The 24,543-nt window shown below is 45.4% G+C and overlaps 1 protein-coding gene across 1 annotated transcript; it reads left to right on the top strand.

Annotated features, from left to right (window-relative positions):
- LOC115141446 (uncharacterized) lies at nt 1–22,462 on the top strand. Its single transcript, XM_029680326.2, has 6 exons — nt 1–302; nt 1,040–2,565; nt 17,690–17,809; nt 17,993–18,129; nt 20,406–20,473; nt 20,605–22,462. Exons 2-6 carry the CDS (start codon nt 1,294–1,296, stop codon nt 20,655–20,657), a joined length of 1,650 nt encoding a protein of 549 aa, XP_029536186.1. The 5' UTR covers nt 1–302; nt 1,040–1,293; the 3' UTR covers nt 20,658–22,462.
- The last annotated feature ends 2,081 nt before the right edge of the window (nt 22,463–24,543 follow it).

The following is a 24,543-nucleotide window of genomic DNA, read 5'->3' as shown; positions in this document are numbered from 1 at the left end:
CGAGGCAGGAGAGATAGAGAGATGCCAGTGGGAGTTACCAGCGGAGGATCGGCGGGGGAATGGAGCGTACTTTTTGTTGATTGAGGGGGACCTACCGTTTCTCCCGCGGCAGAAGCGGTAGTTCCCTCCCCAGGACAAGCATCAGTTTCCAAATGTAACCCCAGGTGGTGGACATATATGGATATTTATAGGTTAAACAAAGAAATGTGTCTAGAACATCACCAAGACAATCCCGGAAATAACAGACATACCCTCAGCCGGTCACGTAGGCTACATTGCTGGAAGCTTTGCGTTACTGATAGGTAAGTGTACAATCAGCTGACAGACAGAGGGCTATATTTTGCCCGGGCTACTATTATTACATGCACGTTGTTGAATTGATTTCTGAATCGTAGCTAAACTCACTCCAAAATAGGCTATCTGTATGTTGGAAGGAATGCAAACACGTGTAGTCTATATGTCTTAAATGATTGGCTATGCACGCAGACTATACACTGTAGTAATGTGAATGCATAACAAGGTAGAGTGGCATGCGTTCTTCAGATTAGCTGCTCTGACAGTGTGTTTGCCCCCTCATCGTGAAGTGGGGAATTATTATAACCGATATCAATATTATGACTTTAATGTGTTGTTATTGCCTGAAATATATTGTCATAACAATATTTTAGGATTGAACTGCTGTAAAAAATCTATTTAACTACCCGAGTCACTATAGCCCCATGTCGGAATAGAATATATTATTAGAATATAATAAAACATATTTAAAGAAATGTAGGCCTATTCTAAGTTAGTCAATAAATGTAGGCAACGCTACATAAAATATTCGGACTACGGTTCAATTTGTCTACAAAGTGTAGGGTCCCTTGGAGCTTTCTTAATTTATGGAATATGAATAGTCTAGGCCTGGTGGGAAGATTAGGCTGATTTATGTTTAGCTTGAGTATTTTGTCCCAAGCATGTGAGGCTATACGATTAGCCTACTTATTATAGGCTATAACGGTAATCGCAGTCAAGTAATTATTGTATCATTTTGTTTTAGAAACGTTTCAAGCTTCTGAATACCAGAAAACATTTCAATCGAAGACAAATGTGAAACCATTTAAAGAAAAATCATGAATGAAAGAAAAACTGTGGCAAGGAGACTTTTTAATATGAAACTTCCCACAACTGTGGCACCGCTCCTCTCTCGCAGCCTAGGCAGTTGTGCTGCACTCTCGCTCTCGCACGGTGGCTCCCGTAAAAAATGAGGCGAGGACGTGGGCTACGTGCGCATCTAGCACTAGACGAGATGAAATGGAGAGCTTGGAACACACGGACCTTTTAAATCAAAGCTCTTCCCACGGACACAACAGTTTTCCAGCCTCCGGCGAGAGAGTTAGAAACGGTGAACACATATTTGGAGCTGCCGAGTTTCAACCTTTCCAAACCAACATGGGACTCAATGGACTAAACGGCTACTGCCAGGGCATAGCGCCGGTTGGGAGCGCCACGGCCGCGGAATTACTGTCTGGTCTGGCTTCAAAAACAAGCACTTCCAGCATCACGGTTTTAAAGAAACAGACGAATACTGGGCTGCCGTTCTATAACGGTGGGATTGTGTCTCCGTTCGCAACCATTGAGGGCAGCCACAGTGGTCCCAATGGTTACCCTCCGCAAGTGAAAGGGGTGGGGGAGACACCCAATGGCCTTGCACAACACCTAGGCAGCAGAGCACGCCTCGTGGAGAATGGGGACAGAACACAACATGAGAAATGCATTCTTCTAGTGAAGAGGCCCAATGGTGACCCGCAGGTCAAACAGCTGCACCATCGGAAGCGGAGAGGTGAGGAGAACCGGGACATGGGTTCTGAGACGCCCAAAGGTTGTGCCTTATCAGTGGGTTCAGGTTTAGGTACTCTAGGTATGATGGCCTATGGACCAGGTGAGTCGATAACCCCAGACTGCAAACGGAGACGAGTGTCGGAGAGCGAAGTTCACAAAGCGGAGCCCTCCAAACCCGGCAAGGCTGTCCTCCCTCTTGCTGCCAACGGCGACAGCAGCATCAGCAATAACCATAGCAACCTCAACCACTGCGCCACCCCTCACCCCTCTTTGCCCGACCCTCACAACAACAAGCTGCACCACAATGTACACAAGGTGATGCTGCTGGGCCCCGGGGTTGTTCCAGGCCAGATGTCCCCGGTGGAGGCCAACAGCATCCAGTCTCTACCGTTACCGGCCGGGGTGGGCTGGTCGGCGGAGAGTATCGCCCAGCAGTACATTGTGCCCTGCCTGACTTCCTATGGTATCTGTGTGAAGGACAGTTTCCTGGGGCCACGGCTGGGTGAGTCGGTGCTGGGCGAGGTGGAGAGTCTGAACCGCAGCGGGAAGTTCCGGGGGGGTCAGCTGGTCAGCCAGAGGAGCATCCCCTCACGGAATATCCGTGGAGACCAGATCGCCTGGGTGGAGGGGCACGAGCCGGGTTGCGAGGGCATCGCCATGCTGATGGCACACATCGACGAGGCCGTGATGCACAGCGCTGCCCACGGGCAGCTGGGGGACTGTGTCATCAATGGACGCACCAAGGTGAGAGAACTGGAAGGGTGGGGGAGGACCGAGGGGCAGGGTAGCAGGTAGAGACGGTGGGTTTGAGGACAGGAAGGGACGGCGTCATCACTTGGAGCGCCAAGATGAGGGGAGATGTGGGACGAGAAGCTGGGGAAGAGGGAATATAGAGAATTGTGGAAGGGAACAGGGTGAGCTGGGGACTCAGTGTCATCAATGGCCATATCATGCTGATGAGGATCGAGGGGTGAGAAGGAGGAGAGACTGAAATAGAAAGGATTAGTACCAATGTCAACGTTTTATATAATTCTACGCCATAGATAGGGGGGTGCGGTGTCCCATTTTGATGACATCATCTACTGTGATCCTGAACTGGCACTATCATATAACTGACAAAAGGGTGGGTATGTAATCCTGTCTGTTCTCCCTCAGGTAAGTGGGGCCATAGCTGTCCTATATACCCCTGACTTCTCCCATGCCAGTGTATGCCCTTATTGTCATGCCACTGTTTATGCCAATGTTCTCATACCACTGGCAGCAAGTCAACCTTCTGGGAGCTATCTGGTCTGAGATCGGTGTTTCACTAGCTTTGAAGACCCGCTCTTTCAATCTCTCACCCATACGCAAACAAGGCATTCTTGTGGCTGGTTTGGTAAGGGTGCGTGTGTTTGATTGGTTGGTGTCTGTTTGGATGGCTGTGTATGTTTGATTGTTTGCTTGCCTAGCCTATTGTAGGCAACTTCTGTATGGCTATGTACGTATGCGCTTGTTTGGATCATTTTTGTCTTTGTGTTTGAGATTATGAATGTATGAAAGAATGGTTCTTTTTAACCGTCCTCCGCATAGCATAAAACATTAATATTACAAGCTTAGACAATGGCCAGACAGGTTTGGGTTCAATTCAAATTGAAGTCACTCAATTCAGGAAGCAAAAAAAATGTGTGTGTGTGTGTATACACATTATTTTTTTTAAATGAATAGTTTCTCCTTTTCAGTTCATTAAGAATTCCCTGAAAAGCCCTGTTCAGTTATTTAATTGGAATTTCAGTTGACTTCCTGAATAGACTGACTTTCATTTGATTACCAAGGCGCAGTAGTTGGCTACAGTGCTGTAAGCTGTCAGTGAGCTTGCCCAGTGACGCAGGTCTGGATATTTGAGCCAGGTCCTACGTCTATCTTTGCGTATTATGTCACGGTCCTACGTCTGTCACCCAGTCTCACTACATTCTCCCAGGTTTCCATCCCACCCTGACCCAGTTTCTCAGCCCACTCCCAAAGCAGGGTTCAGACCTTTCTAGTCCTTGGTTCAACTAGACTAGAGCATGGTTTGAGTCCTGTACAAGCCGCAGTACATTATACTGAATATAACCCTATTGTGTTTCACTGTAAGTCACTTTGATATAATCTGCTAACTAGTGACTGTGTTATATTAACATATTATCTCAGTTGTTCACTACTGAACCTTGACCCCAGGGTCTGCCTCTTATCAGTGGCGTTAGTCATTGAAGGACTGTCTAGACTTTGTTACGCCACATTTACTCAAAGAGCTTGAAATGAAATATTTCACTTCAATATTTATAGTAGATAAAGTAGTGATGGTGGGGATAGAAGTTGTGATAGAAGTGGTAGAGGGCATAGCAGTAATAGTTGTGGTAGTTGTAGCCTTAATAGAATTAGTAGTAGTAGCTATAATGTAGGGTACTACGTGTAATAGTTGAGGTAGTTGTAGCCTCACTAGTGGTAGTAGTTGGGCAATTCCATGGTAGCGGAATTACGCTGAGACTCACATTTTTTAACTTTAAAATATATACCAAACAAAAACCATTGCTTTCAAAGTTGAACAAACCATAGAACTCTATGCACAAGGACTACTTTGAACAATTTCACACAAAGTTTTACAAAAACACATTACGTGAAGAACTGTGCAGATACAAAGTTTGGTAACCGAACAAAACTGAGATTTTATCAAGCTTTGCATCGGCACAGTTTTTCCAGTAAATGTGTTTTTATTTATTTGAGTGAATTGTTCAAAGCAGTCGTTGTGCTTTGAAATCAATATTTGTTTTTTGTTTGGCATACATTTTAAAGTAAAATAATCTAAACGTATTTCCATTATAGTGGAATTGCCCAGTTGTAGTGTAGGGTGGTAGTAATAGTTGTAGCTTTAGGAGTAGTAGTAACTGTAAGGTAGGGTAGTAGTAACTGTAGTGTAGGGTGGTAGTAATAGTTGTAGCTTTAGAAGTAGTAGTAACTGTAAGGTAAGGTAGTAGTAACTGTAGTGTAGGGTGGTAGTAATAGTTGTAGCTTTAGAAGTAGTAGTAACTGTAAGGTAAGGTAGTAGTAACTGTAGTGTAGGGTGGTAGTAATAGTTGTAGCTTTAGAAGTAGTAGTAACTAAGGTAGGGTAGTAGTAACTGTAGTGTAGGGTGGTAGTAATAGTTGTAGCTTTAGAAGTAGTAGTAACTGTAAGGTAAGGTAGTAGTAACTGTAGTGTAGGGTGGTAGTAATAGTTGTAGCTTTAGAAGTAGTAGTAACTGTAGTGGTGGTAGTAAAAGTTGTAGCTTTAGAAGTAGTAGTAACTGTAGTGTAGGGTGGTAGTAATAGTTGTAGCTTTAGAAGTAGTAGTAACTGTAAGGTAGGGTGGTAGTAGTGGTAGTCATAGTGGTACTGCAGTACTTGTTCAGTGGGTCAGAACCTCTCATGGGGTGCAGTGTGTGTGTGCGTGCGTGCGCGTCTGCGTACACTACATTATCAAACCGTAGCTGCGCGTGGCGACCCCGTCGGAGTAGTAGAGATACACCTTTGCCCCCGCATTGACATACTTTCTGGAATACCCAGACGCCATGTGTTTGAACAGGGACGTCACTCTCCCAGTCATCAGCCCTTTGCTCCTCTGTCATGGAACTGACTATTCTTCTTCCAGGTCAAAGGTTATGCTTGCTCTGGTCCATGAGTGTGGCAGGCAGGCAGCTGATGCTAAATGGGTTAGTTGAGCCACAAGCCAATGTCCCTGCTCATATGTTCCATCACAACTCCCCTACCCTTGTCTTGGCATACTGTGCCATCTTGAACGGAAAGAATGTCCTTGCTGTGTGTTATGTAGTGTGGTGGAAGTGGATAGAACAGTAGCAATGAGTCATAGATCAAGGTATGAATTGAGGGGGTGGAAGTGGGCGAGGCAAAGATTAGAATAACAGAAAGGGAGGGAGGAGTTCGGCTAATTTACAAGGTCATTGCGCCAGCAGTTCTCTGCTCTTTAATGTTTCTTTTTTTTTTTTAAGGTGCAATATGCCATTTCCTGGTTGCAGAATTTCTACTAGTTTCCTAATTTCAGTTTGTGACCAAACAAGCAATATATAGTGTAGAATATCATTGTACCATCTAAACTGCTGTGAAATATATTTTCAATAACCAAAAATATTGTATTTTCAGCTGTTTGGAGTAAAACGTAAAAGACGCAAAAACAAAACTTAAGAAAGGGAAGCATAGAAATAGTGCACATAGAACAGATCAACCGCTTGTTGGACTTGCTTTCAATGAGAATTACAGATCTATAATGCACTTTTCTATGTGAATTTAGTCAGGTCTCCTAAAAGTTACATATTGTAGCTTTTAATACTTTTTATTTATTGGTTTTTAAATTGCAACAGAATCACAACAAAAGCTATATAAATTTACCCCCAACCTGAAACTTGCTTTCGTTTTCCTATGTCGATCTGTATTAGCCTACTGTCTATATGGCTCAGTAAGTACTGTCCCCCACCATTGTTTCTCTCTAATGTTATGTGTCTATTCTTTCTCGTTGTTCCCTCTTTTTTTCCCCCCACTTCTTTCTTTCGGTCCTCTCTCCCACTCCCTTTCTCCTGCGTCTTATCAGCCCCTCTAGCTTCTCTGCCAAACTATTTCCCCTCCGTTTCCTTGGTAACAGGGCCATACAGAGCGTAGCACTGCAGTGTGTGTGTGTATGTGTGTGTGTGTGTGCCCAGAATAATGCCACCATAGCACCAGCTGGAGCTCAACCCAATGCAGCTTCAGCAAACACACACCAGCTCCATCCAAGCACAACGCAGCAGCGACAATATATCACAAGAAAAGGCGCAGTGAAAGAGTGGTAGAGCGAGAGATGGGTAGAGAGAGCGAGTAGTAGATGAAGAGAAGTGTGGAGGAGAGAAGGAAGAAGAAGATATCTTAGGCAGGGAGAGATGGATGTTATTTCGAAGGAGTGAGATGAGAGGTGGTTCAGAGGGATAGACAGCGCCCGATGCAGCAGCGCCAGCCGTATCATGAGTGTCTAGTGCAGTGTGTCCTCAGATGCCCCTCCCAGAGAGACTGCCGCGCTGCTGCACACAGGAACAGCCAGGGAGATGCTAGCAACTAGCATTTAGCCTAGCGCACTCACGATCCAGTACCAAGCTAGCTGCTAAGACAAAGAGACATGTAAAACAAATGACGAGAGCTTTACATAGGCTTTAAGGTACTGAGAGGATCACATTGCTCTTCGCACTACTCCTTACCCGTTCAGTTTACAGAAGGCCGAAGGATCATGTAACCATTGCACTCGAATGCAAAACCGTTGTAAAGATGAGCATTTACTTTTCTCTGGGTGACCTCCTAGGGGATTTTAGTGCTTGTTGTTTGTCCTGGGAGAGTAGGCTCTGGAAGAGCATGGTTCTTGTGATCTCAGCTTGTTTTGGAGCTTTTTACAGCAGGGGTTGATGACTCATACTGACTCTGAGAGCAATCCGGACTGCGTTTCGGTGTCCTATGCCAAACAGTCACACATTCTCTACTTACTGTATGAACACATGCCCACTCACCTTTCAAGCGATTCTCACACACAGAGAGCACTTCCCAAGTGCAGTCCATCTTGGGTTTGAAATTCAGCGTGTCACTGTTTGTGTCTCGGTGTGCGTGTGTTCTAGTGTGTGACTGCCTGTGTGTTTACGTTGTGTTTTGTTTGCGTGTGTGTGTGTGTGTGTGTGTGTGTGTGGTCTCAGATTATGCTGACAGTAGGCTGGGTTGGTTGCGTTTGCATAAAGAGTCACACTGGTGGGTAGTGTGACGTTCTGATTTACAGAGCAGGGGAGAAAAGAGTGTACATAGTATAAATGACCTCTTTGTCAGGTTACTGGAAATGGAGGAGCATACACACACACACACACACACACACACACACACACACACACACACACACACACACACACACACACACACACACACACACACACACACACACACACACACACACACACAGAGAGACAGAGACACACCCTCAGCCCTGTGGTTAGTGTGACTCAAGCAAGATGGGGTCCATCACCAGGCATGACTCATCAAGGCTGATCAGCTTTTTCTGCTAGATACCCGACCTCATTAACAAGTACACACTCAGCCGCAGCGGAGGGAAAACGACGAGTTGATTTCAGTATGGAAACTGTGAGATGATGGATACATACGATTAGAGAGGTGAAGAGATAGACATATAATGGGATTTAATGGTTGAATATCCAATAAAGTTAATTTCACTAGAAATTAACCTGTAATAATACACTCCTATTTTTCCTATTTGTTTCCAATCATTCACAGACGGGCAGGGCGCATTACTTCATCAACTTATGTCAGTGTCAGCTCAGCTGGTTAGTCAGGCCCGAGACTTACTGCAGGTCCACAGAGAGCCTTAGAACCCAATGTACCTGTATCGATCCCTGGACAGGCGCCATCTGTCCTTAGCTCAACCTTACTGACTCATCCAGAAATACACAGGCCAGCTGAGCACACAAGAGTTCACCTCAGTCCAACACATTTGTCACTGTCTGATCAGCACAGAATTTGCCATCACAGCATAGAACAGCTCACATCAGCCCAGTCCAGTAAAACCCACACAGGCCCACTTCAGCTAAGCTCAGCCTGGCAAATCCCCAGCCCAGTATACACCTACCTATCCCAGTGCTAGTTAGTTAGCCTAGCACTACCCTGATGCTCTCCCCTCTCTCGTCTGTCTGTCTGTGTGTCTGTCTCATCAGGGTCAGGCCCTGTATTTGTTCAGCCTTATCTCTCTCCTGCCTCTGTCCTCCATGCCCCTTATCTGCTGACAGTATGCTATGACAGTGTGCTCAGCCCTTTTTTATTTTACTTCTTTCCAGGAACAGCCTGTTCTCTCTCTCTCTCTCTCTCTCTGGCCTTCATCTTGGCAGGCAGGCATGCGGGCAGAGACAGGAGGCAACGCTATTAGGGCATTAATGCTGGTGCCAGTGGTGCCCATTAGATTGGCACGGAGGCGCTGAGAGATTTGAACAGAGATTGAAGAAGGCTGATCTGATGGCGACACGTCGGGTCATGCCGTTTGAATGAGATCAGGGGCTGGGAGCAACAGGAGAGGAGAGCGACTGGGATGCCGTTGTATGGTCACGGTGTTTGTGACATTCATATGCATGTTTGACTGACTCTCACAGTTCTGGTTGACTACTGGCTTAGATCTCTACTAGTGCTGGTTGGGACTGTGTCATGTCTATATGAACGCTGGTGTACAAGAACTTTGTGTGTTTGTACACGCGTGTGCATATCCTCCAGGCTAGGGCTGTGCTGTGGCACGGTACATGTTAATTGTGGTTAAGTATGCAACAGTTGCATGTGCTCTCAGGCCCAAAAAATGTGCACTTATAAAATACTACATGCAGTGGGCTGCAATCTTCAACACCATGGTCAGTGCAAGCATCAAACATCTATTGGCTGTATATCTACCCCTAAGCATCAAACATCTATTGGCTGTATATCTACCACTAAGCAATCACACATATATTGGCTGTATATCTACCCCTAAGCAATCACACATCTATTGGCTGTATATCTACCCTTAAGCAATCACACATCTATTGGCTGTATATCTACCACTAAGCAATCACACATATATTGGCTGTATATCTACCACTAAGCAATCAAACATATATTGGCTGTATATCTACCACTAAGCAATCAAACATCTATTGGCTGTATATCTACCCCTAAGCAATCACACATATATTGGCTGTATATCTACCCCTAAGCAATCACACATCTATAGGCTGTATATCTACCACTAAGCAATCACACATCTATTGGCTGTATATCTACCACTAAGCAATCACACATCTATTGGCTGTATATCTACCCCAAAGCATCAAACATCTATTGGCTGTATATCTACCCGTAAGCATCAAACATCTATTGGCTGTATATCTACCACTAAGCATCAAACATCTATTGGCTGTATATCTACCACTAAGCATCAAACATCTATTGGCTGTATATCTACCGCTAAGCAATCACACATCTATTGGCTGTATATCTACCACTAAGCATCAAACATCTATTGGCTGTATATCTACCGCTAAGCAATCACACATCTATTGGCTGTATATCTACCACTAAGCATCAAATATTTTATTGGCTGTATATCTACCACTATAGTGCTTTCCCCATTTGTTTCTGTTGACATTTTTTTGCGAGGGTAATGAGTGAGGTTAGGGGATGCGAGGTTAGAGGATGCGACTATTAGCGACTAAAACATTCTGGAAGCCCGCTGGAAGTGCTTGACAACATAAATGTTCACCAGCATTTCTCTGTGCCCTCACACTGATTGCTTAGCAACAGAGCAGAGCGAATTGAGACTGTGATTTCCATCTCAATCCCAGATAAAGAGCTCTTCCACAGTGAGTCGGGATCAACGCAAATGCCTTAGTAAGGCCATTCTTCCCCACAATGCAACACCACCACCCATGGTGCTGATGACATCATATTTCCCAGAAGCAGCCTGACACTGTCGTGAACGAACATCCCCCCCCATCTGTCAAAACACAATACATTACATTAGAGCAGCCATCCCCCCCCATCTGTCAAAACACAATACATTACATTAGAGCAGCCATCCCCCCCCATCTGTCAAAACACAATACATTACATTAGAGCAGCCAGCCATATTTTGAGTTTTCTTAAAAAAGCTACTGTACCGATTTATACTGTACTATGTTCACTAGCCAAACCTTTAATCAAGTCTTACTTACAGCCCATGTCCTGTGTGTTTATACACCAAAATGTTATCAGTTGAATTATGTAGCCACGTTCAACACTCCCAAGTACAGTAAATCACATCGGGATTACTGTAATGTCTGTCCTCTACACACTGACTCCTGGAGGGACTTCAGATGAGCTCTGTCCTGGCTGTGTGTGTGGGACTTGATGGTGGGTAGAGACCAGCGGGTTGGGGCTGGAGTCAGAGGTTAATGAACACACACACAGCGTGTGAGCGTCGCGTGGTAATGAGGCGAGACGATGGTGGCCAGCAGGCTGGCCAGAGAGTCACACAGGCAGAAGGGAACACTTGTACTTTGGCCTGTATCACTCTTCCATAATGAGACTGAGCCAGATTATGGTTTGGCTACAGATGGTAGTATTTGGGTGTCATCTTGGTATCCCGTGACTGTTCACTATGTCGGATATGATTATTGAGGTGTGTTTTTGACACAGCTGCTTTGCACCACGGTATGCAGACGGCTGACTGGCACTGTGATGGATTCAGTGGATTTGAACATGAAGGACTTTGTCGTCACTCTGTATTGAAGCGTCTGGACTTGACAGTTCTGGAGTGACACTGAATGATACTGTCTTCTCTCCCTGCTCGCTCCTCATTCCTTGCTGATAACTGAGCCAGTATTTGTCTAAATGAGCCGAGCTGGAGTGAAAGAGGAAGTCAGTCCTCCGCTCTTCACCAGTGTTTACTCTTCCCCCTTGTACTCTGTGATGGGCTGGGAGAGGGGAGGAGAGAGAAAGGAGGAGCTATGGAGGGACAGAGGAGAGGGAAGGTAAAGACAGAGAAACGACAGTGGAAGAGTGAGAAAAGAGAGGCAGAGTAAAACAAAAAGGGAGAAAAGGTTCTTGTTCCGAGTCGGTGAAGGGATGAGGTGTACTGTACTCTCCAGGGTCCTGATCTGTATCGTCATGAAGTATCCGTGCCCTGACAGAACACACCGTGACCGGGACCCTGATGGCTTTCTTTCTCACATTCCTGCTCTCTCTCGCTCTCTCTCACACACTCACGCGCACACACACCAAACCTGACCCAAACAACCTCCCCAGCAGAGATACAAAGGCTAGGGGCCCGATTCTGACTCGAGTTAAGCGTGAGTAAATGTACCGTAATTCCATTTTTATCCACTACTCTATGCATATTCTGACCTTGAACGTAAGCATGAGAATAGCGTGCTATTCGTTTTGGGTGGAGATGGACTAAATGACGGTGTGGCTGAGGTATCTGTCTACAGATACGCCGTTTTCTGACCTTGATTTAACACAACCTTTACGAGCGAGGAAACCAAGAATATCGTCTAGCGAACCTACCAGTTCCAAGTGGAAACCTACTTCATTTTCCCCCAGATAGAAATCGCACCATTCTCCATGCACTGTAATGTACAACTATAAGAGCTATTGATACGAGCTAGGTAAATGAGTAATCCATTTGGATAAGGGAAGTGTAAATATATATATAAATGACACTTGTTTTAGTTATATTTGAACTTGTAATCACCGGAGACAAATGTGAAACCAGTCGTATGGCAGAAAACTGAAATTCTGAAATGCTGTGCCAATATGCAGAATTTAAATTGTATGGCCTTTTAACTTTCAGGAATGGGCACTCTCGAATATCTTATTTATAGGCTACCCCGACTTTCTCTGTTGACCATTTCTGTCATGTTAAATATTACCCACTATCAGTATCGGCCGTCAGTAGGCCTAATAACCGCACATATCCAACTGCCAATTTACTGTTAGTTCCATTCAGTTGGTATAGCCTACATTATCATTCCATTTAATTCCATTGTTTAGTTTACCTTCATTTGCTTCCTCCGCAAAATGACGGCCAAGTGGTTGACTTGGGGTCAGTTCCACAGACACAGATTAAGACTAGTCTTGGACTAAAAAGCAAGCTCAATGGAAAATGCTTTTTATTTCAGTATTAGGATTCATCTGTGTCTGGGAAACCACACCTTGGTGTTCTAGAGGTGTTGGATCAGAGCCTTTGTGACTATTAGGATTATGTGTGATTATTAGGATTAGTATTGAACAAGGTCATGCATCATGTGTGTTCACCATGTGTGGCATTGGATCTAGACGTGCTAATATGGCTAGGTTTACACAGGCAGCCCAATTCTGATATTTTTCCCACTAATGAGTCTTTTGACCAATCACATCAGATCTTTTTCAGTGCTGATCTGATTAGTCTTTTTTTTTAAGTTCAGAATTGGGCAGCCTGTGTTAAACCAGCCTGTGTTAAATGTGGTGTTGGTGATATGTGGTGTTAGCTTTTCGCATAGTTGCGTGCAGCGAAGGAATGTGTACTCCCAGCCCGTTCAGAAACACACATCCCTAGAGAAGCACAGCCTAACACAGCCTTGCCTAGCAGGGGGAAATGCCAGCCAGAGGCCATTGTTACTCTACTGATACTCAAGGGACTGTCTCCAGTCCAGTCCAGTACAGTACAGGTGAGGTTGAAACATTAGCTGAGAAGTTACATGCTCACTGTCCAATCCTCAACAGGACCAGCTAGTTCGAGTTTTAGTACCGTCTTGTGAAGACGATAACCAATGTCTTTCTCTATAATAAAGTTCTTAGAACAGTCCCAGTTTATAGTAATGTGTGACCCGTAATGTATGCATGTGGTCCTACACAACCGTGTTTAAGACACAAAGAAATCATTGGGACACTGACTGTCTCTATACAGAACCATGGGACTCTGAGTGAGTACAGTAACCTATATGGTGCACTATGGAGTGGAATATCATCCCTACGAACACCAGTGAAGGGGTTAAAGTAACCGAAAACACAGAAGAGCCATACCACTTCTACTGCTCACCGCCCAAAGCCTTTTACCTGATTGGTGGGTAAAGGGTTCGGCCCACTGATGATACAGTACAGGCTCAGTTAAATGGGGGTGGCGACATGGCTGCCATACCCGGCCATTATGGCTTAAAGGCACAGCGTCTAGTTTCACAGCGCAGACTGTGTGTGCATGCTTCACTCTTCACACGATTTAAAATGGGCCATGGCACAAAACCCTTATTACAGACCCGCCGCCACGTTAGTAGCCAAACAAAAACCTAACCCTTGTAGTCCTACAATTACAGGTTAAATGGAAGCTCTAACGTTGGTTACAGGGAGGCCCTTACTCTCTTTATCACCTTGCTTAACTCACACAGAGCTCTCTCAGAACCCATATATAGGGTCAAATGTGCTCGGTCCCTGGTGAGGAGGATGGAAGTTTCCCAGCTCCCAAGGCCAGGCCAGGCAGTTTCCCTGCCACCCTTACCTCCCAATGCCGGGGTGTTCCAGTTGCCTCACGGGGAGGGAGGGAATGTCTGGGTTGTGTTTTTAGAACACGTCTTAAAGGGGAACTGCACCTGCTGATTTGGCCTCTTTTTCTTTCCCCCTCTTGTTCCTCAAGAAATGCTGGCGGCCATGATGGAAGCCAAACACGGTGTGGTTTGATGTGGCTCCTTGCCACCACCAAGACACACCATAGAGTACCACAGTATGAGTCATAATACCCTTAAAACCTAAGCGGTCAAAATAGGGAAATAGGTTCCAATCGTTTTTCCACGGGAGATTTTAGAAGCACTTAAAAATAAGGGCTGTGTTTTGTGTAGGCTTACCCCCCCAAAAAACTAATTAGCTGCTCAAAGAACTACAAATGCCTGATGATTTGGACACGACTGCTGGATTGTGGCAAAGGTAAGAATCTCTGGATTAACTATCTAATGTTAGCTAAATGTAGTCATTAATAAATTGGCAACATTTCTTTAAATGAACAATTCTTTGAACTGTCTTGTGCAAGTTTTAAAAGGACCCAATACATGTTAGCAAAGGTGTCAGCTAGAGATGACGTGCAGGAGCTTGCAGGGATTTGTAGTTTTGCATGCATACTTTGATGCTAATTAGCATTTTCGAATCTGAGAGTAAATAAAGCCAAATATACTGATAAAAGTCACCTTGTCCTAGAGAGATTTACACGGTCATCAAAACGTCACGACAGGGTAAACCTACACGAAACACAGACCCCTTATTTTAAGTGTTTCTAAAAATCCCCTATGGGAAAAATGAATGGTGGAAAAATTATTGGAACCCTTTCCCCGTTTGACCATGAGGTTTCCAGGGCTTCTGAATCAAGTGCACCTTCCCGCCAACAGCGCAACACAAGAAAATTAAAAAGGAGCGCAAACCTTGTTGTTGGCTTTCATACAGAAATGTTGTAAGATCGACGAGTCGATTGCAATCGACCGGTTTGTAACCACTGATGTAGAATAAAACAACCCTTTACATAATTACCATAGAAGTAGCGTTCTGCTAATATAACAATGTGGCACCTTTCATTGTCATTCCCAGCCGATACAGATACTGGTGGTGGTAATGGGGCTACCTTGGCAAATATTTCAGAGTGGTCATACCTTCCTGTGTGGTGCCCAGTATACAACAGGAGTTCCCTGATCCTGGTGTAGAACACATAGGTTTTCTCCCTCCCCATATTGACTGATTCAATTCAATCATTGAAAAAAAAGACGAGACATCAGTATCAAGCCCGTCATCACGTCATCTTGCAAGTTTCCATGTGCTGGCTCCATACATGTTTCTGTGAAACACATACACACATAGTCACTGTTCAGTTACATTTACATTTAAGTCATTTAGCAGACGCTCTTATCCAGAGCGACTTACAAATTGGTGCATTCACCTTATGACATCCAGTGGAACAGTAGTGCATCTAAATCTTTTAAGGGGAGGGGGGTGAGAGGGATTACTTTATCCTATCCTAGGTATTCCTTAAAGAGGTGGGGTTTCAGGTGTCTCCGGAAGGTGGTGATTGACTCCGCTGTCCTGGCGTCGTGAGGGAGTTTGTTCCACCATTGGGGGGCCAGAGCAGCGAACAGTTTTGACTGGGCTGAGCGGGAACTGTACTTCCTCAGTGGTAGGGAGGCGAGCAGGCCAGAGGTGGATGAACGCAGTGCCCTTGTTTGGGTGTAGGGCCTGATCAGAGCCTGGAGGTACTGAGGTGCCGTTCCCCTCACAGCTCCGTAGGCAAGCACCATGGTCTTGTAGCGGATGCGAGCTTCAACTGGAAGCCAGTGGAGAGAGCGGAGGAGCGGGGTGACGTGAGAGAACTTGGGAAGGTTGAACACCAGACGGGCTGCGGCGTTCTGGATGAGTTGTAGGGGTTTAATGGCACAGGCAGGGAGCCCAGCCAACAGCGAGTTGCAGTAATCCAGACGGGAGATGACAAGTGCCTGGATTAGCGGGAACTGTAGGTTCATGTAGAGCATGAACCTACAGGAACGGGCCACCGCCTTGATGTTAGTTGAGAACGACAGGGTGTTGTCCAGGATCACGCCAAGGTTCTTAGCGCTCTGGGAGGAGGACACAATGGAGTTGTCAACCGTGATGGCGAGATCATGGAACGGGCAGTCCTTCCCCGGGAGGAAGAGCAGCTCCGTCTTGCCGAGGTTCAGCTTGAGGTGGTGATCCGTCATCCACACTGATATGTCTGCCAGACATGCAGAGATGCGATTCGCCACCTGGTCATCAGAAGGGGGAAAGGAGAAGATTAATTGTGTGTCGTCTGCATAGCAATGATAGGAGAGACCATGTGAGGTTATGACAGAGCCAAGTGACTTGGTGTATAGCGAGACTGACAGTTATGCCTCAGGATGGCATGTCCTTTTCATTGGAGTCGAGGGAGACTGGCAAGGGTACTTGTGTCGCATTACACACTTTCATTCGGAGGTCTTGCCCGACAAGCTTTAAAAATAGCAAGTGAACAGTGAATAAAATGATTTTTGGAGGTCGTTAAACCATTGCAATCACATTGCTGGACATGTAATGAAATCCAACTTTGCTCCTTCTGGTAGGTCCCGGAATCCATTCATGACCAGGAGATCAGTCTGGCCCCCAACTGTGCACTTTGTCTATCAGAAAAAACACGGTCAACAACTATCATCATACCTCAAATATAAACATAGCTCGAGGAAGAACGTAATCTTGTTTGGAAGCGAATTCTATGCTTTATAGATGTAGACTGACTGACTCCAGATTGGATTAGATTCAGGCCGGTGACGCCCTTACACTCTGCAACCAACTGTGACATGTTTTGCTATTGACCTCGGTTGGTTTGAGTTTGTTGCTGCTAGTTAGTACACTATTGTAGTCATGCATGAGTTAGCTAGTTAATACCACCATAGCTGCATCCAATATTAATTTGTGCCCTAGACATTGGTTGCACATCAGAGGCTAATGTGACTGTAGTCTAAATTACACTAATTTAGAGTGGCATGGAAATACGATGGTTTTACTAAAGTAGGCAAATAATTGGTAGGAAACCATTTTGCCAGAAGATGTTGTCAAATTTACTTTAGAGAGATGGCAATGTTGCCATTACTGTTTGTCAAAAATAGCTAGCTAGCAATGTTAACGTTAGCATGTTAAAATATGGCGGTCCCCTCAATCTTAGTTAAGCTGGCTAAAGTTACAGTATTTAGCATCTAAAGTCAATCTGGCAACATCACAATCATGATGATCGCAATCATGATGTTATCGTGTTTCCAAGCCAAATCTGAATTGTATTAGGTAGGCTAACGTTAGCTAGCTAGCAAGCTATGCTAGCGATAATGGTGATAATGATTATCAAAATATACATAACCAGAAGTCTATTGTCTAGCTACCAGTATACTCACCATCACTGGGGACCAACGAACTTCCACCTTTTCTGCATGATATAGGGTCCTTCGGCAGGGCATGCAAACCATAGTTGTTGGCTGTGCATCCTGCTGGTAGCATGCATTCCATGGTCAATCTGTATAGGGCTTTTCAGTATCAAAAGGGCGTGATCCTTTGAACGCATTGGTTGGGGGCGATGAAACGACCAAGCCCCGTTCAATAAAGGGAAGCGAAGTGGCCGGTGGGGAAATTTTAACGTCCTATGGGACTCCCGGCCACGGCCAGTTGTGGCACAGCCCGGGAATGAACCCAGGTCCTGCACTGCAATGTAGTGCCTTTGACCACTACGCTACTCGGGAGGCCCGAGGTGTGTGTTCTTACTGTAACCGACTAACATCCCCGTCTTCTCTCCTCAGGCTATGGTGGCCTGTTACCCAGGTAACGGCACAGGGTACATCCGTCACGTGGACAACCCTAACGGTGACGGCCGCTGCATCACCTGCATTTACTATCTCAACAAGAACTGGGATGTCAAGGTACAATGGAACATTGAGTCTCATATATCTAATCTACTGTATTTTACAGTCCCACCAGATTTCCCCTGTCTGCTATGGGTTTTGAACCGGCAACCCTCTGGCTACTCACCTGCCTCTCTAACCTCAAGGCTATGGATAAGGCACTGTGCATCTAACATGACACCTATTTGTGTGTGTGGTCAGGTTCAAGGAGGTTTGCTGCAGATCTATCCAGAGGGGAAGAGTGTGGTGGCCAACATAGAACCGCTGTTTGACCGTCTGCTCATCTTCTGGTCCGACCGCAGGAACCCACACGAGGTTAAGCCGGCCTACGCTACACGGTGAGTGACCACACACACACGGGAAAGGATATACGGACACGCTTGGTGCACAAATTGATGATGTATGTCGCGCAGCTGAGAGTCGAGTGTAGACAAACAGATTTAAACATTCGTCCTGATGAGCCCTTCCCAGCTAGCTAATTTATGCTTGTGGCTAGAAAGTTCTGTGAGAATTTGAAACTTGTCTGCCGAATTTGGGACTTGGGAGAGTGTTCAGAATCATTAAGTTTTTAAATTAGTATTTTTTTTTTTTTTTTTTTTTTTACTATAATGCCGTAGTTGTAATTTCTTGCTGTAGCTGTCATCCTGGCCTGATACTTAGCTACACTATCTAGATACTTCCCCTGCTCGCCAAGAGGGCCCCTTGGTGTTGTTGTGTTGCCGGCATGCTGCACAAACTCTCCCCGTTGAGCAGTAACGTTAGACTGTATCATGTTGACACCTTACTACCACATGCAGTATTGCGTATTTGTTTCTTGTGTAGGCTGCTATCCTTCTCAAAATAAAGTGGGATGGAACAAATTGGCGACATTAACCCCTCGCCAGCGACATGTGATACGGCTGCCCCGGGGGAAGCAACGACGTAGCACCTCCATACAATACCGTTGCACCCGCTTGTCGTCGCGTTAGCTAATTGGCATGTCACGGTGACATCCAGATGGTGACCAGTACTACAAAGTTATTTCTCCCTCGCATATCTAAATAAACATCTCTTTCTTTTACCTGTTTCAACTAGCACAGTGCTGCTTTTGTTGCCAGCATAACCTACCTAGCTAGCTGAGAAGGACTCACCAGGATAACTGACTGAACCAAATCTACTCAACTCTCAGCTGCGGGACATACGTCATCTATTTGGGCACCAGGCGTACCCGTATGGCCCCTCCCCGAGCGCGCACACACACACACAAATGCATGCTGACATGGACTCGCACTAGGGTCAGAGAGGTGACACAGAATGTACACTTACAAAGCCACTGCATGCTCGCTGAGACGCAACGTATCCCATCTCCCACACACTCACAAATGTCCCATAGGTATTGTATACTCAAACAGAGATTTACTATGTACTAAGGCACACAAAGTCATTCCCAGAGAGGGTTTTTGGATGACTCCCACTGCTTTCAGTTCCCTGAAAGTGTGCCACATCTTTTGACCATAACCACATCCACTCAACCCTCCCTACCCCCCACCCCCACCACACTTCCTCTCTGCCGAGCCGTTACAACCTCTAACCCACTTTTTTGCCTTCACACACAGTATCTGTTCACTAAAGGCTCTTAATGGTGTTGGGGAAGCCTGCTCTGTTAAAGGGATACTTCAGAGTCAGATGAACTCATGGATACCATTTGTATGTCTCTGCATCCGGCATGAAGGAAGTTAGAGGTAGTTTCGCGAGTCAACGATAACTAGTGTTAGTGCAGTGACTGGAAGTCTATGGTATCTACTAGCATGCGCTAACACTCATTAGCAAATTCCTTCAAACTGCACGCAAGACAACATCAAAATGGTATCCGGGAGTTCATCTGACTCTGGGGAAGTAGATAAAGGGCTTCATTGCCAAAATCCCGACGTATCCCTTTAGCAGATTATAGATCCACTCTCATGCTGATGATCCACTGTTGAGAGAAGTATGAACTCAGCCAGAGCCTATTCATGATGTTGTGATCATGCAGATTATTTTTTTCATATACATACTGAATGCTGGAACGCAGTAGTCAGAAGTACGCCACAAACATTTGACACGTGATTCTAGTTCATTAGTTAGTCCTCTCCTCTCTGTCTGACAGCTGGGGGGTGAGGTGGGGCTCAGGACAGGAAGAACGTATTTCCTGACTGGGACTGGGGTCAGGGGTGGAGGGAGAGAGGGAGGGCGGTTGGTTCAGTTGCAACTCTCGTGCTTGAGGGAGAGAGACAGGAATAAACAACACAACCCCACTGAGAAGCCCCACAGGAGAGGCAATGACCCTGACTTAACCCTCCCCGGACCAAAACCAGCTCAGGCTTAACCCTCCACGGACCAAAACCAGCTCAGACTTAACCCTCCACGGACCAAAACCAGCTCAGACTTAACCCTCCACGGACCCAAACCAGCTCAGACTTAACCCTCCACGGACCAAAACCAGCTCAGACTTAACCCTCCACTGACCGTATATAGCACAGACTTAACCTTCTCCTATGCTTTCCTATGCTGTACTATACTGTGCTGAATTAGTCTGTACTTGCTTGTGAGCTGAGAATCTCTGTTGTCAGTCTGATCAGATCATCGTGTGTTACAGCTATGCCATCACTGTCTGGTACTTTGATGCCAAGGAGAGGGCCGAGGCCAGAGAGAAGTACAAACTGGGTGAGTTACAGTTCTGAATGTCTGACTTACATGTACCGTAATAGCGTGAAACGGTTTATGCACTTTGTACAGTACATTTTTCCAAAAGTGTTTTTGACTCTTGGCTCCACTGCCATTTCTTGTGTCCATAGCAACCGGACAGAAAGGTGTTCAAGTGCCCGTCACTCAAAACAACAAAACCTAAATCTTGTTCAATCCCCCCCAGCTCTTTATTGGTTGAGAGGAGATACGGCAGCATCTGATTGGGCAGTTGAGGGAAAGAGGGCGGAGATGGAACACAGTGGACTCAGTTGGCGAATGGAGCGAGGCAGGGTCAGACTGACTCAGGTGGCATAAGGGCCAAAGAGGATGAAAATGACTCCTCTTCATCAGATAATTCAAAAATGATTTAAAGACAACAAACTGAATTGACAGACTCTTGTTTTTGCCTTATCAATAATCAGCGCTATTATAATATAATCAGAAAGCAATCTTCTCTGCTCTCGCAAACTTTTCAGCTCGGTCAAAAGATAAGGGGTAACATACAATAGACATTTCTCCAATCAAAAAGCAGGCCTAAGGAGACAGGAGCACCATCTGCGGCGTCGGAGGAATAAGATTGCATCTGTTTTTCAGGGGAAACTGAAAAAGAGCTTTTGGACATTAACAAGACGATACTCCATCTTAACTCCACCTTCACATTTACTAGATTGGTTCAACAGTGCAGAAGAGAACCTCGCCATGTAGTTCTCTCATCAGGTTAAGACAGTTAGGGAAATGTGATTGGAGGTCCTGACTTTCACACACATCGTGACACATCCAGTGTGTTGCCTCAGCTTACACCCAGCCATCAGTCAACAACGCACCATTAAAGAGGAAGTGACCTCACAGGAAATGGTCCTTTACATATCACACAGTAGTGTGACATTCAGCTATCCCAGCATTCATGTTGTTGGAGACCCTGTTAGGGTATCCACCTGCCACCAGTGTACAGAGAAGACTGAAGACTCTCTTTATCGCAGAGAAACACGAAGACTCTCTAACTCAACTAGTCAACAGAAGAAAAAAAAATCAATAATGTTTGTTCATGTGACAGTCAGTGAGAAAGGAGTGTGTAATGTCAGAAAGCAATGTAATACAATTCCAAGAGCGTGTTTTTGACACCTAAACAAAGGTGGGTTGAAGGCAGGTCGAAACAGGGTTTGCTGAATGTTATAGTGTGTGTGTGTGTGTGTGTGTGTGTGTGTGTGTGTGTGTGTGTGTGTGTGTGTGTGTGTGAAAATGTACTGTACAAGCAACCCTGTTACTAGTACCTTGGTGGTCCCAGTTGCACCTGTAAGACCCACCCCTCCCTATACGGAGACTAGAGGCTGCATCAGCACTATCATCACCTACAGTGCATTCTGGTCAACTCAAACATACAATAGATTGGACACGGTTCACCACAACATCTGAATCTAACCTGACCCCAGACCCTCAGTCAACCTTGTTATACTCCACAGAAGCAAATGTTAATGCACAGAAGGGTCTGTGTGAAACTACTGCAGTGTCTGTCTGTCTGTCTAACTATACTTGTGGGGACTAGAAGTCTCCACAAGAATGGTAAGTAAACACAAATTTAACTGTGGACATTTTAGTTTGTCTCCACAAGGAAAAAGTATATTTCTATGGGGTTTAGGGTTAAGGAAAATATGATTTTGAATGGGAATCAATTGTACCCCCCAACAAGGTTAGTTAAATGTGTGTGTGTGTGTGTCTGGCCTTGAATGGGGGTGGGGATGCGCTTGTGTGTGTGTGTGTGAGACAGACTGGGTAAGAGAGAAGTAAAAATATGACTTTTCAGAAATGCTATCTGAATGATCAGTGTAAATTTAGAAACAAACTGCTTTTATGCTGTGGATAATATGGTTGAGATGCAATAGTGACTAAAACAATGAGAACAAAAAAATGTTGCCTCAGTTTTTTCAGAAATTTTGCATTATTGAATTAAAACGTGTTTTTGTACAAGAAGACTTGTTTATTTTTTTGCCTTCTTGAACATGGAGTACTCCTTTCTGATTCTGGACAGAGTCACTGATACAACACAGAGCAGGGACCCTGACACTGTCTGGACATTCAGGGGAATTATGAACGATACATACACACACAGTAAGAAGTCCACTCTCTTACCACAATCATGCAGCCATTTCCTCTCCCAGACCTGTCTCAGCAGTGGTGAGGGAAGAATAGGGAGGTATAAAGATAGACTGAATGGCAAGAGACAAACAGAGAGTAATATTGAACTGTGGTGGGTGGGCAGCTTGCATGTCACTACAGATTTGAGATCACAGCGTGGTCACATGGTGTTCTGAAGACCAGAATGAACTCCATGGCTCCAATTTTTGACCAGTAGTGCACAAGGGAATAAGGGTGCTATTTGGGACTTAAGTCTATGATATCCCTGAATCTGCCCCTACTAACCCCATTCCTGTTCCTCCTCTCTCTACCACCTCTTTTTATAACCCAAATGCTCATAGCCTCAGCCCCCTTTATGTAACCATATCAATATCAAGTATCTACCAACACGGCTGCTACAGTATAACAACATAAATCCACTCACTCACACGAAGAGACACACACATAATTGGAAAGATAAACCCAGCCACACAAACACACACCAAGACAATGGTCCTAGTGCCTCTCACTTCTCGTCTGCACTCTCCTGGAGCCTATAGTCACCACACAAGCACAACCTCAACCTCTCAGTGTTCAGGGCCCATCTCCACAAAGCGTCTCAAGAGTAGGAGTGCTGATCTAGGATCAGTGTGCCTTTTAGATCACATTCACGAGATTATATGAACTGATCCTAGATCAGCACTCCTACTCGGAGGCACTTTGTGGATACGGGCCCAAACATCCAGACAATCAGGCTGCAATGATGAATGGACTGTTCCTATTGGAATAATACCGTGGGGTGTTGTCACAGTATAAAAGCAATGTACTGCTTGCACTTCATTTTAAAAGTGTGATCACCATAAAGAGAAGCCCTGGTGTGTGGCAGGGCCTACAGACAATCACAGACTACGAAAGGAAAACCCGCCACGTCACGGACACCAACGTCTTGCTTCCAGACAAACTAAAACACCGTCTTTGCCCGCTTTGAGGATAACACAGTGCCACCAACGCGGCCCGCTACCAAGGAATGTGGGCTCTCCTTCTCCATGGCTGACGTGAGGAAGACATTTAAACATGTTAACCCTCGCAAGGCTGCCGGCCCAGGCGGCATCCCTAGCCACGCCCTCAGAGCATGCGTAACCAGCTGGCTGTGTGTTCACCGACATATTCAATCTCTCCCTATCACAGTCTGCTGTCCCCACATGCCTCAAGATGGCCACCATTGTTCATGTACCCAATAATGCAAAGGTAAATGAACTAAATTACTATCGCCCAGGAGCACTCATCATGAAGCGCCTTGAGAGACTAGTCAATGATCCTATCACCTCCACCTTACCTGTCACCCTAGACCCACCTCAATTTGCTTACTGCCCAGATAGGTCCACAGACGATGCAATCACCATCACACTGCCCTGTCCCATCTGGACCAGAGGAATACCTATGTAAGAATGCTATTCATTGACTATAGCTCAGCATTCAAAACTATAGTACCCTCCAAGCTCAACATTAAGCTTGAGGCCCGAGTCTCAACCCCGCCCTGTGCGATTGGGTCCTGGACTTCATGAAGGGCCGACCCCAGGTGGTGAAGGTAGGAAACAGCATCTCCACTTTGCTGATCCTCAACACTGGGGCCCCACAAGCGTGTGCTCAGCCCCCTCTTGTTCTCTCTATTCACCCATGACTGCATGGACATTTAAAAAATATATATATTTCACCTTTATTTAACCAGGTAAGCTAGTTGAGAAGTTCTCATTTACAACTGCGACCTGGCCAAGATAAAGCAAAGCAGTGCGACACAAACAACAACACAGAGTTACACATGGAATAAACAAGCGTACAATCAATAACACAATAGAAAAAAAGGAAGTCTATATATTGTGTGTGCAAATGGCGTGAGGAGGTGAGGCAATAAATAGGCCAGAGTAGTGAAGTAATTA

Source organism: Oncorhynchus nerka, linkage group LG14, assembly GCF_034236695.1.
Source record: "Oncorhynchus nerka isolate Pitt River linkage group LG14, Oner_Uvic_2.0, whole genome shotgun sequence".
Taxonomy (NCBI): Eukaryota; Metazoa; Chordata; class Actinopteri; order Salmoniformes; family Salmonidae; genus Oncorhynchus; species Oncorhynchus nerka.
The sequence above is the reverse complement of the archived record's forward strand: the minus strand, read 5'-3'. Positions and strand labels throughout refer to the sequence as shown.

What these genes read in the sequence shown, in the direction of transcription:
- LOC115141446 (XM_029680326.2), top strand. Translation starts at nt 1,294, where the DNA reads ATGGAGAGCTTGGAACACACGGACCTTTTAAATCAAAGCTCTTCCCAC. An exon ending in TCATCAATGGACGCACCAAG is followed by an intron (nt 2,566 to 17,689) that starts GTGAGAGAACTG and finishes TTCTCTCCTCAG; the next exon opens with GCTATGGTGGCCTGTTACCC. An exon ending in AAGCCGGCCTACGCTACACG is followed by an intron (nt 18,130 to 20,405) that starts GTGAGTGACCAC and finishes CGTGTGTTACAG; the next exon opens with CTATGCCATCACTGTCTGGT.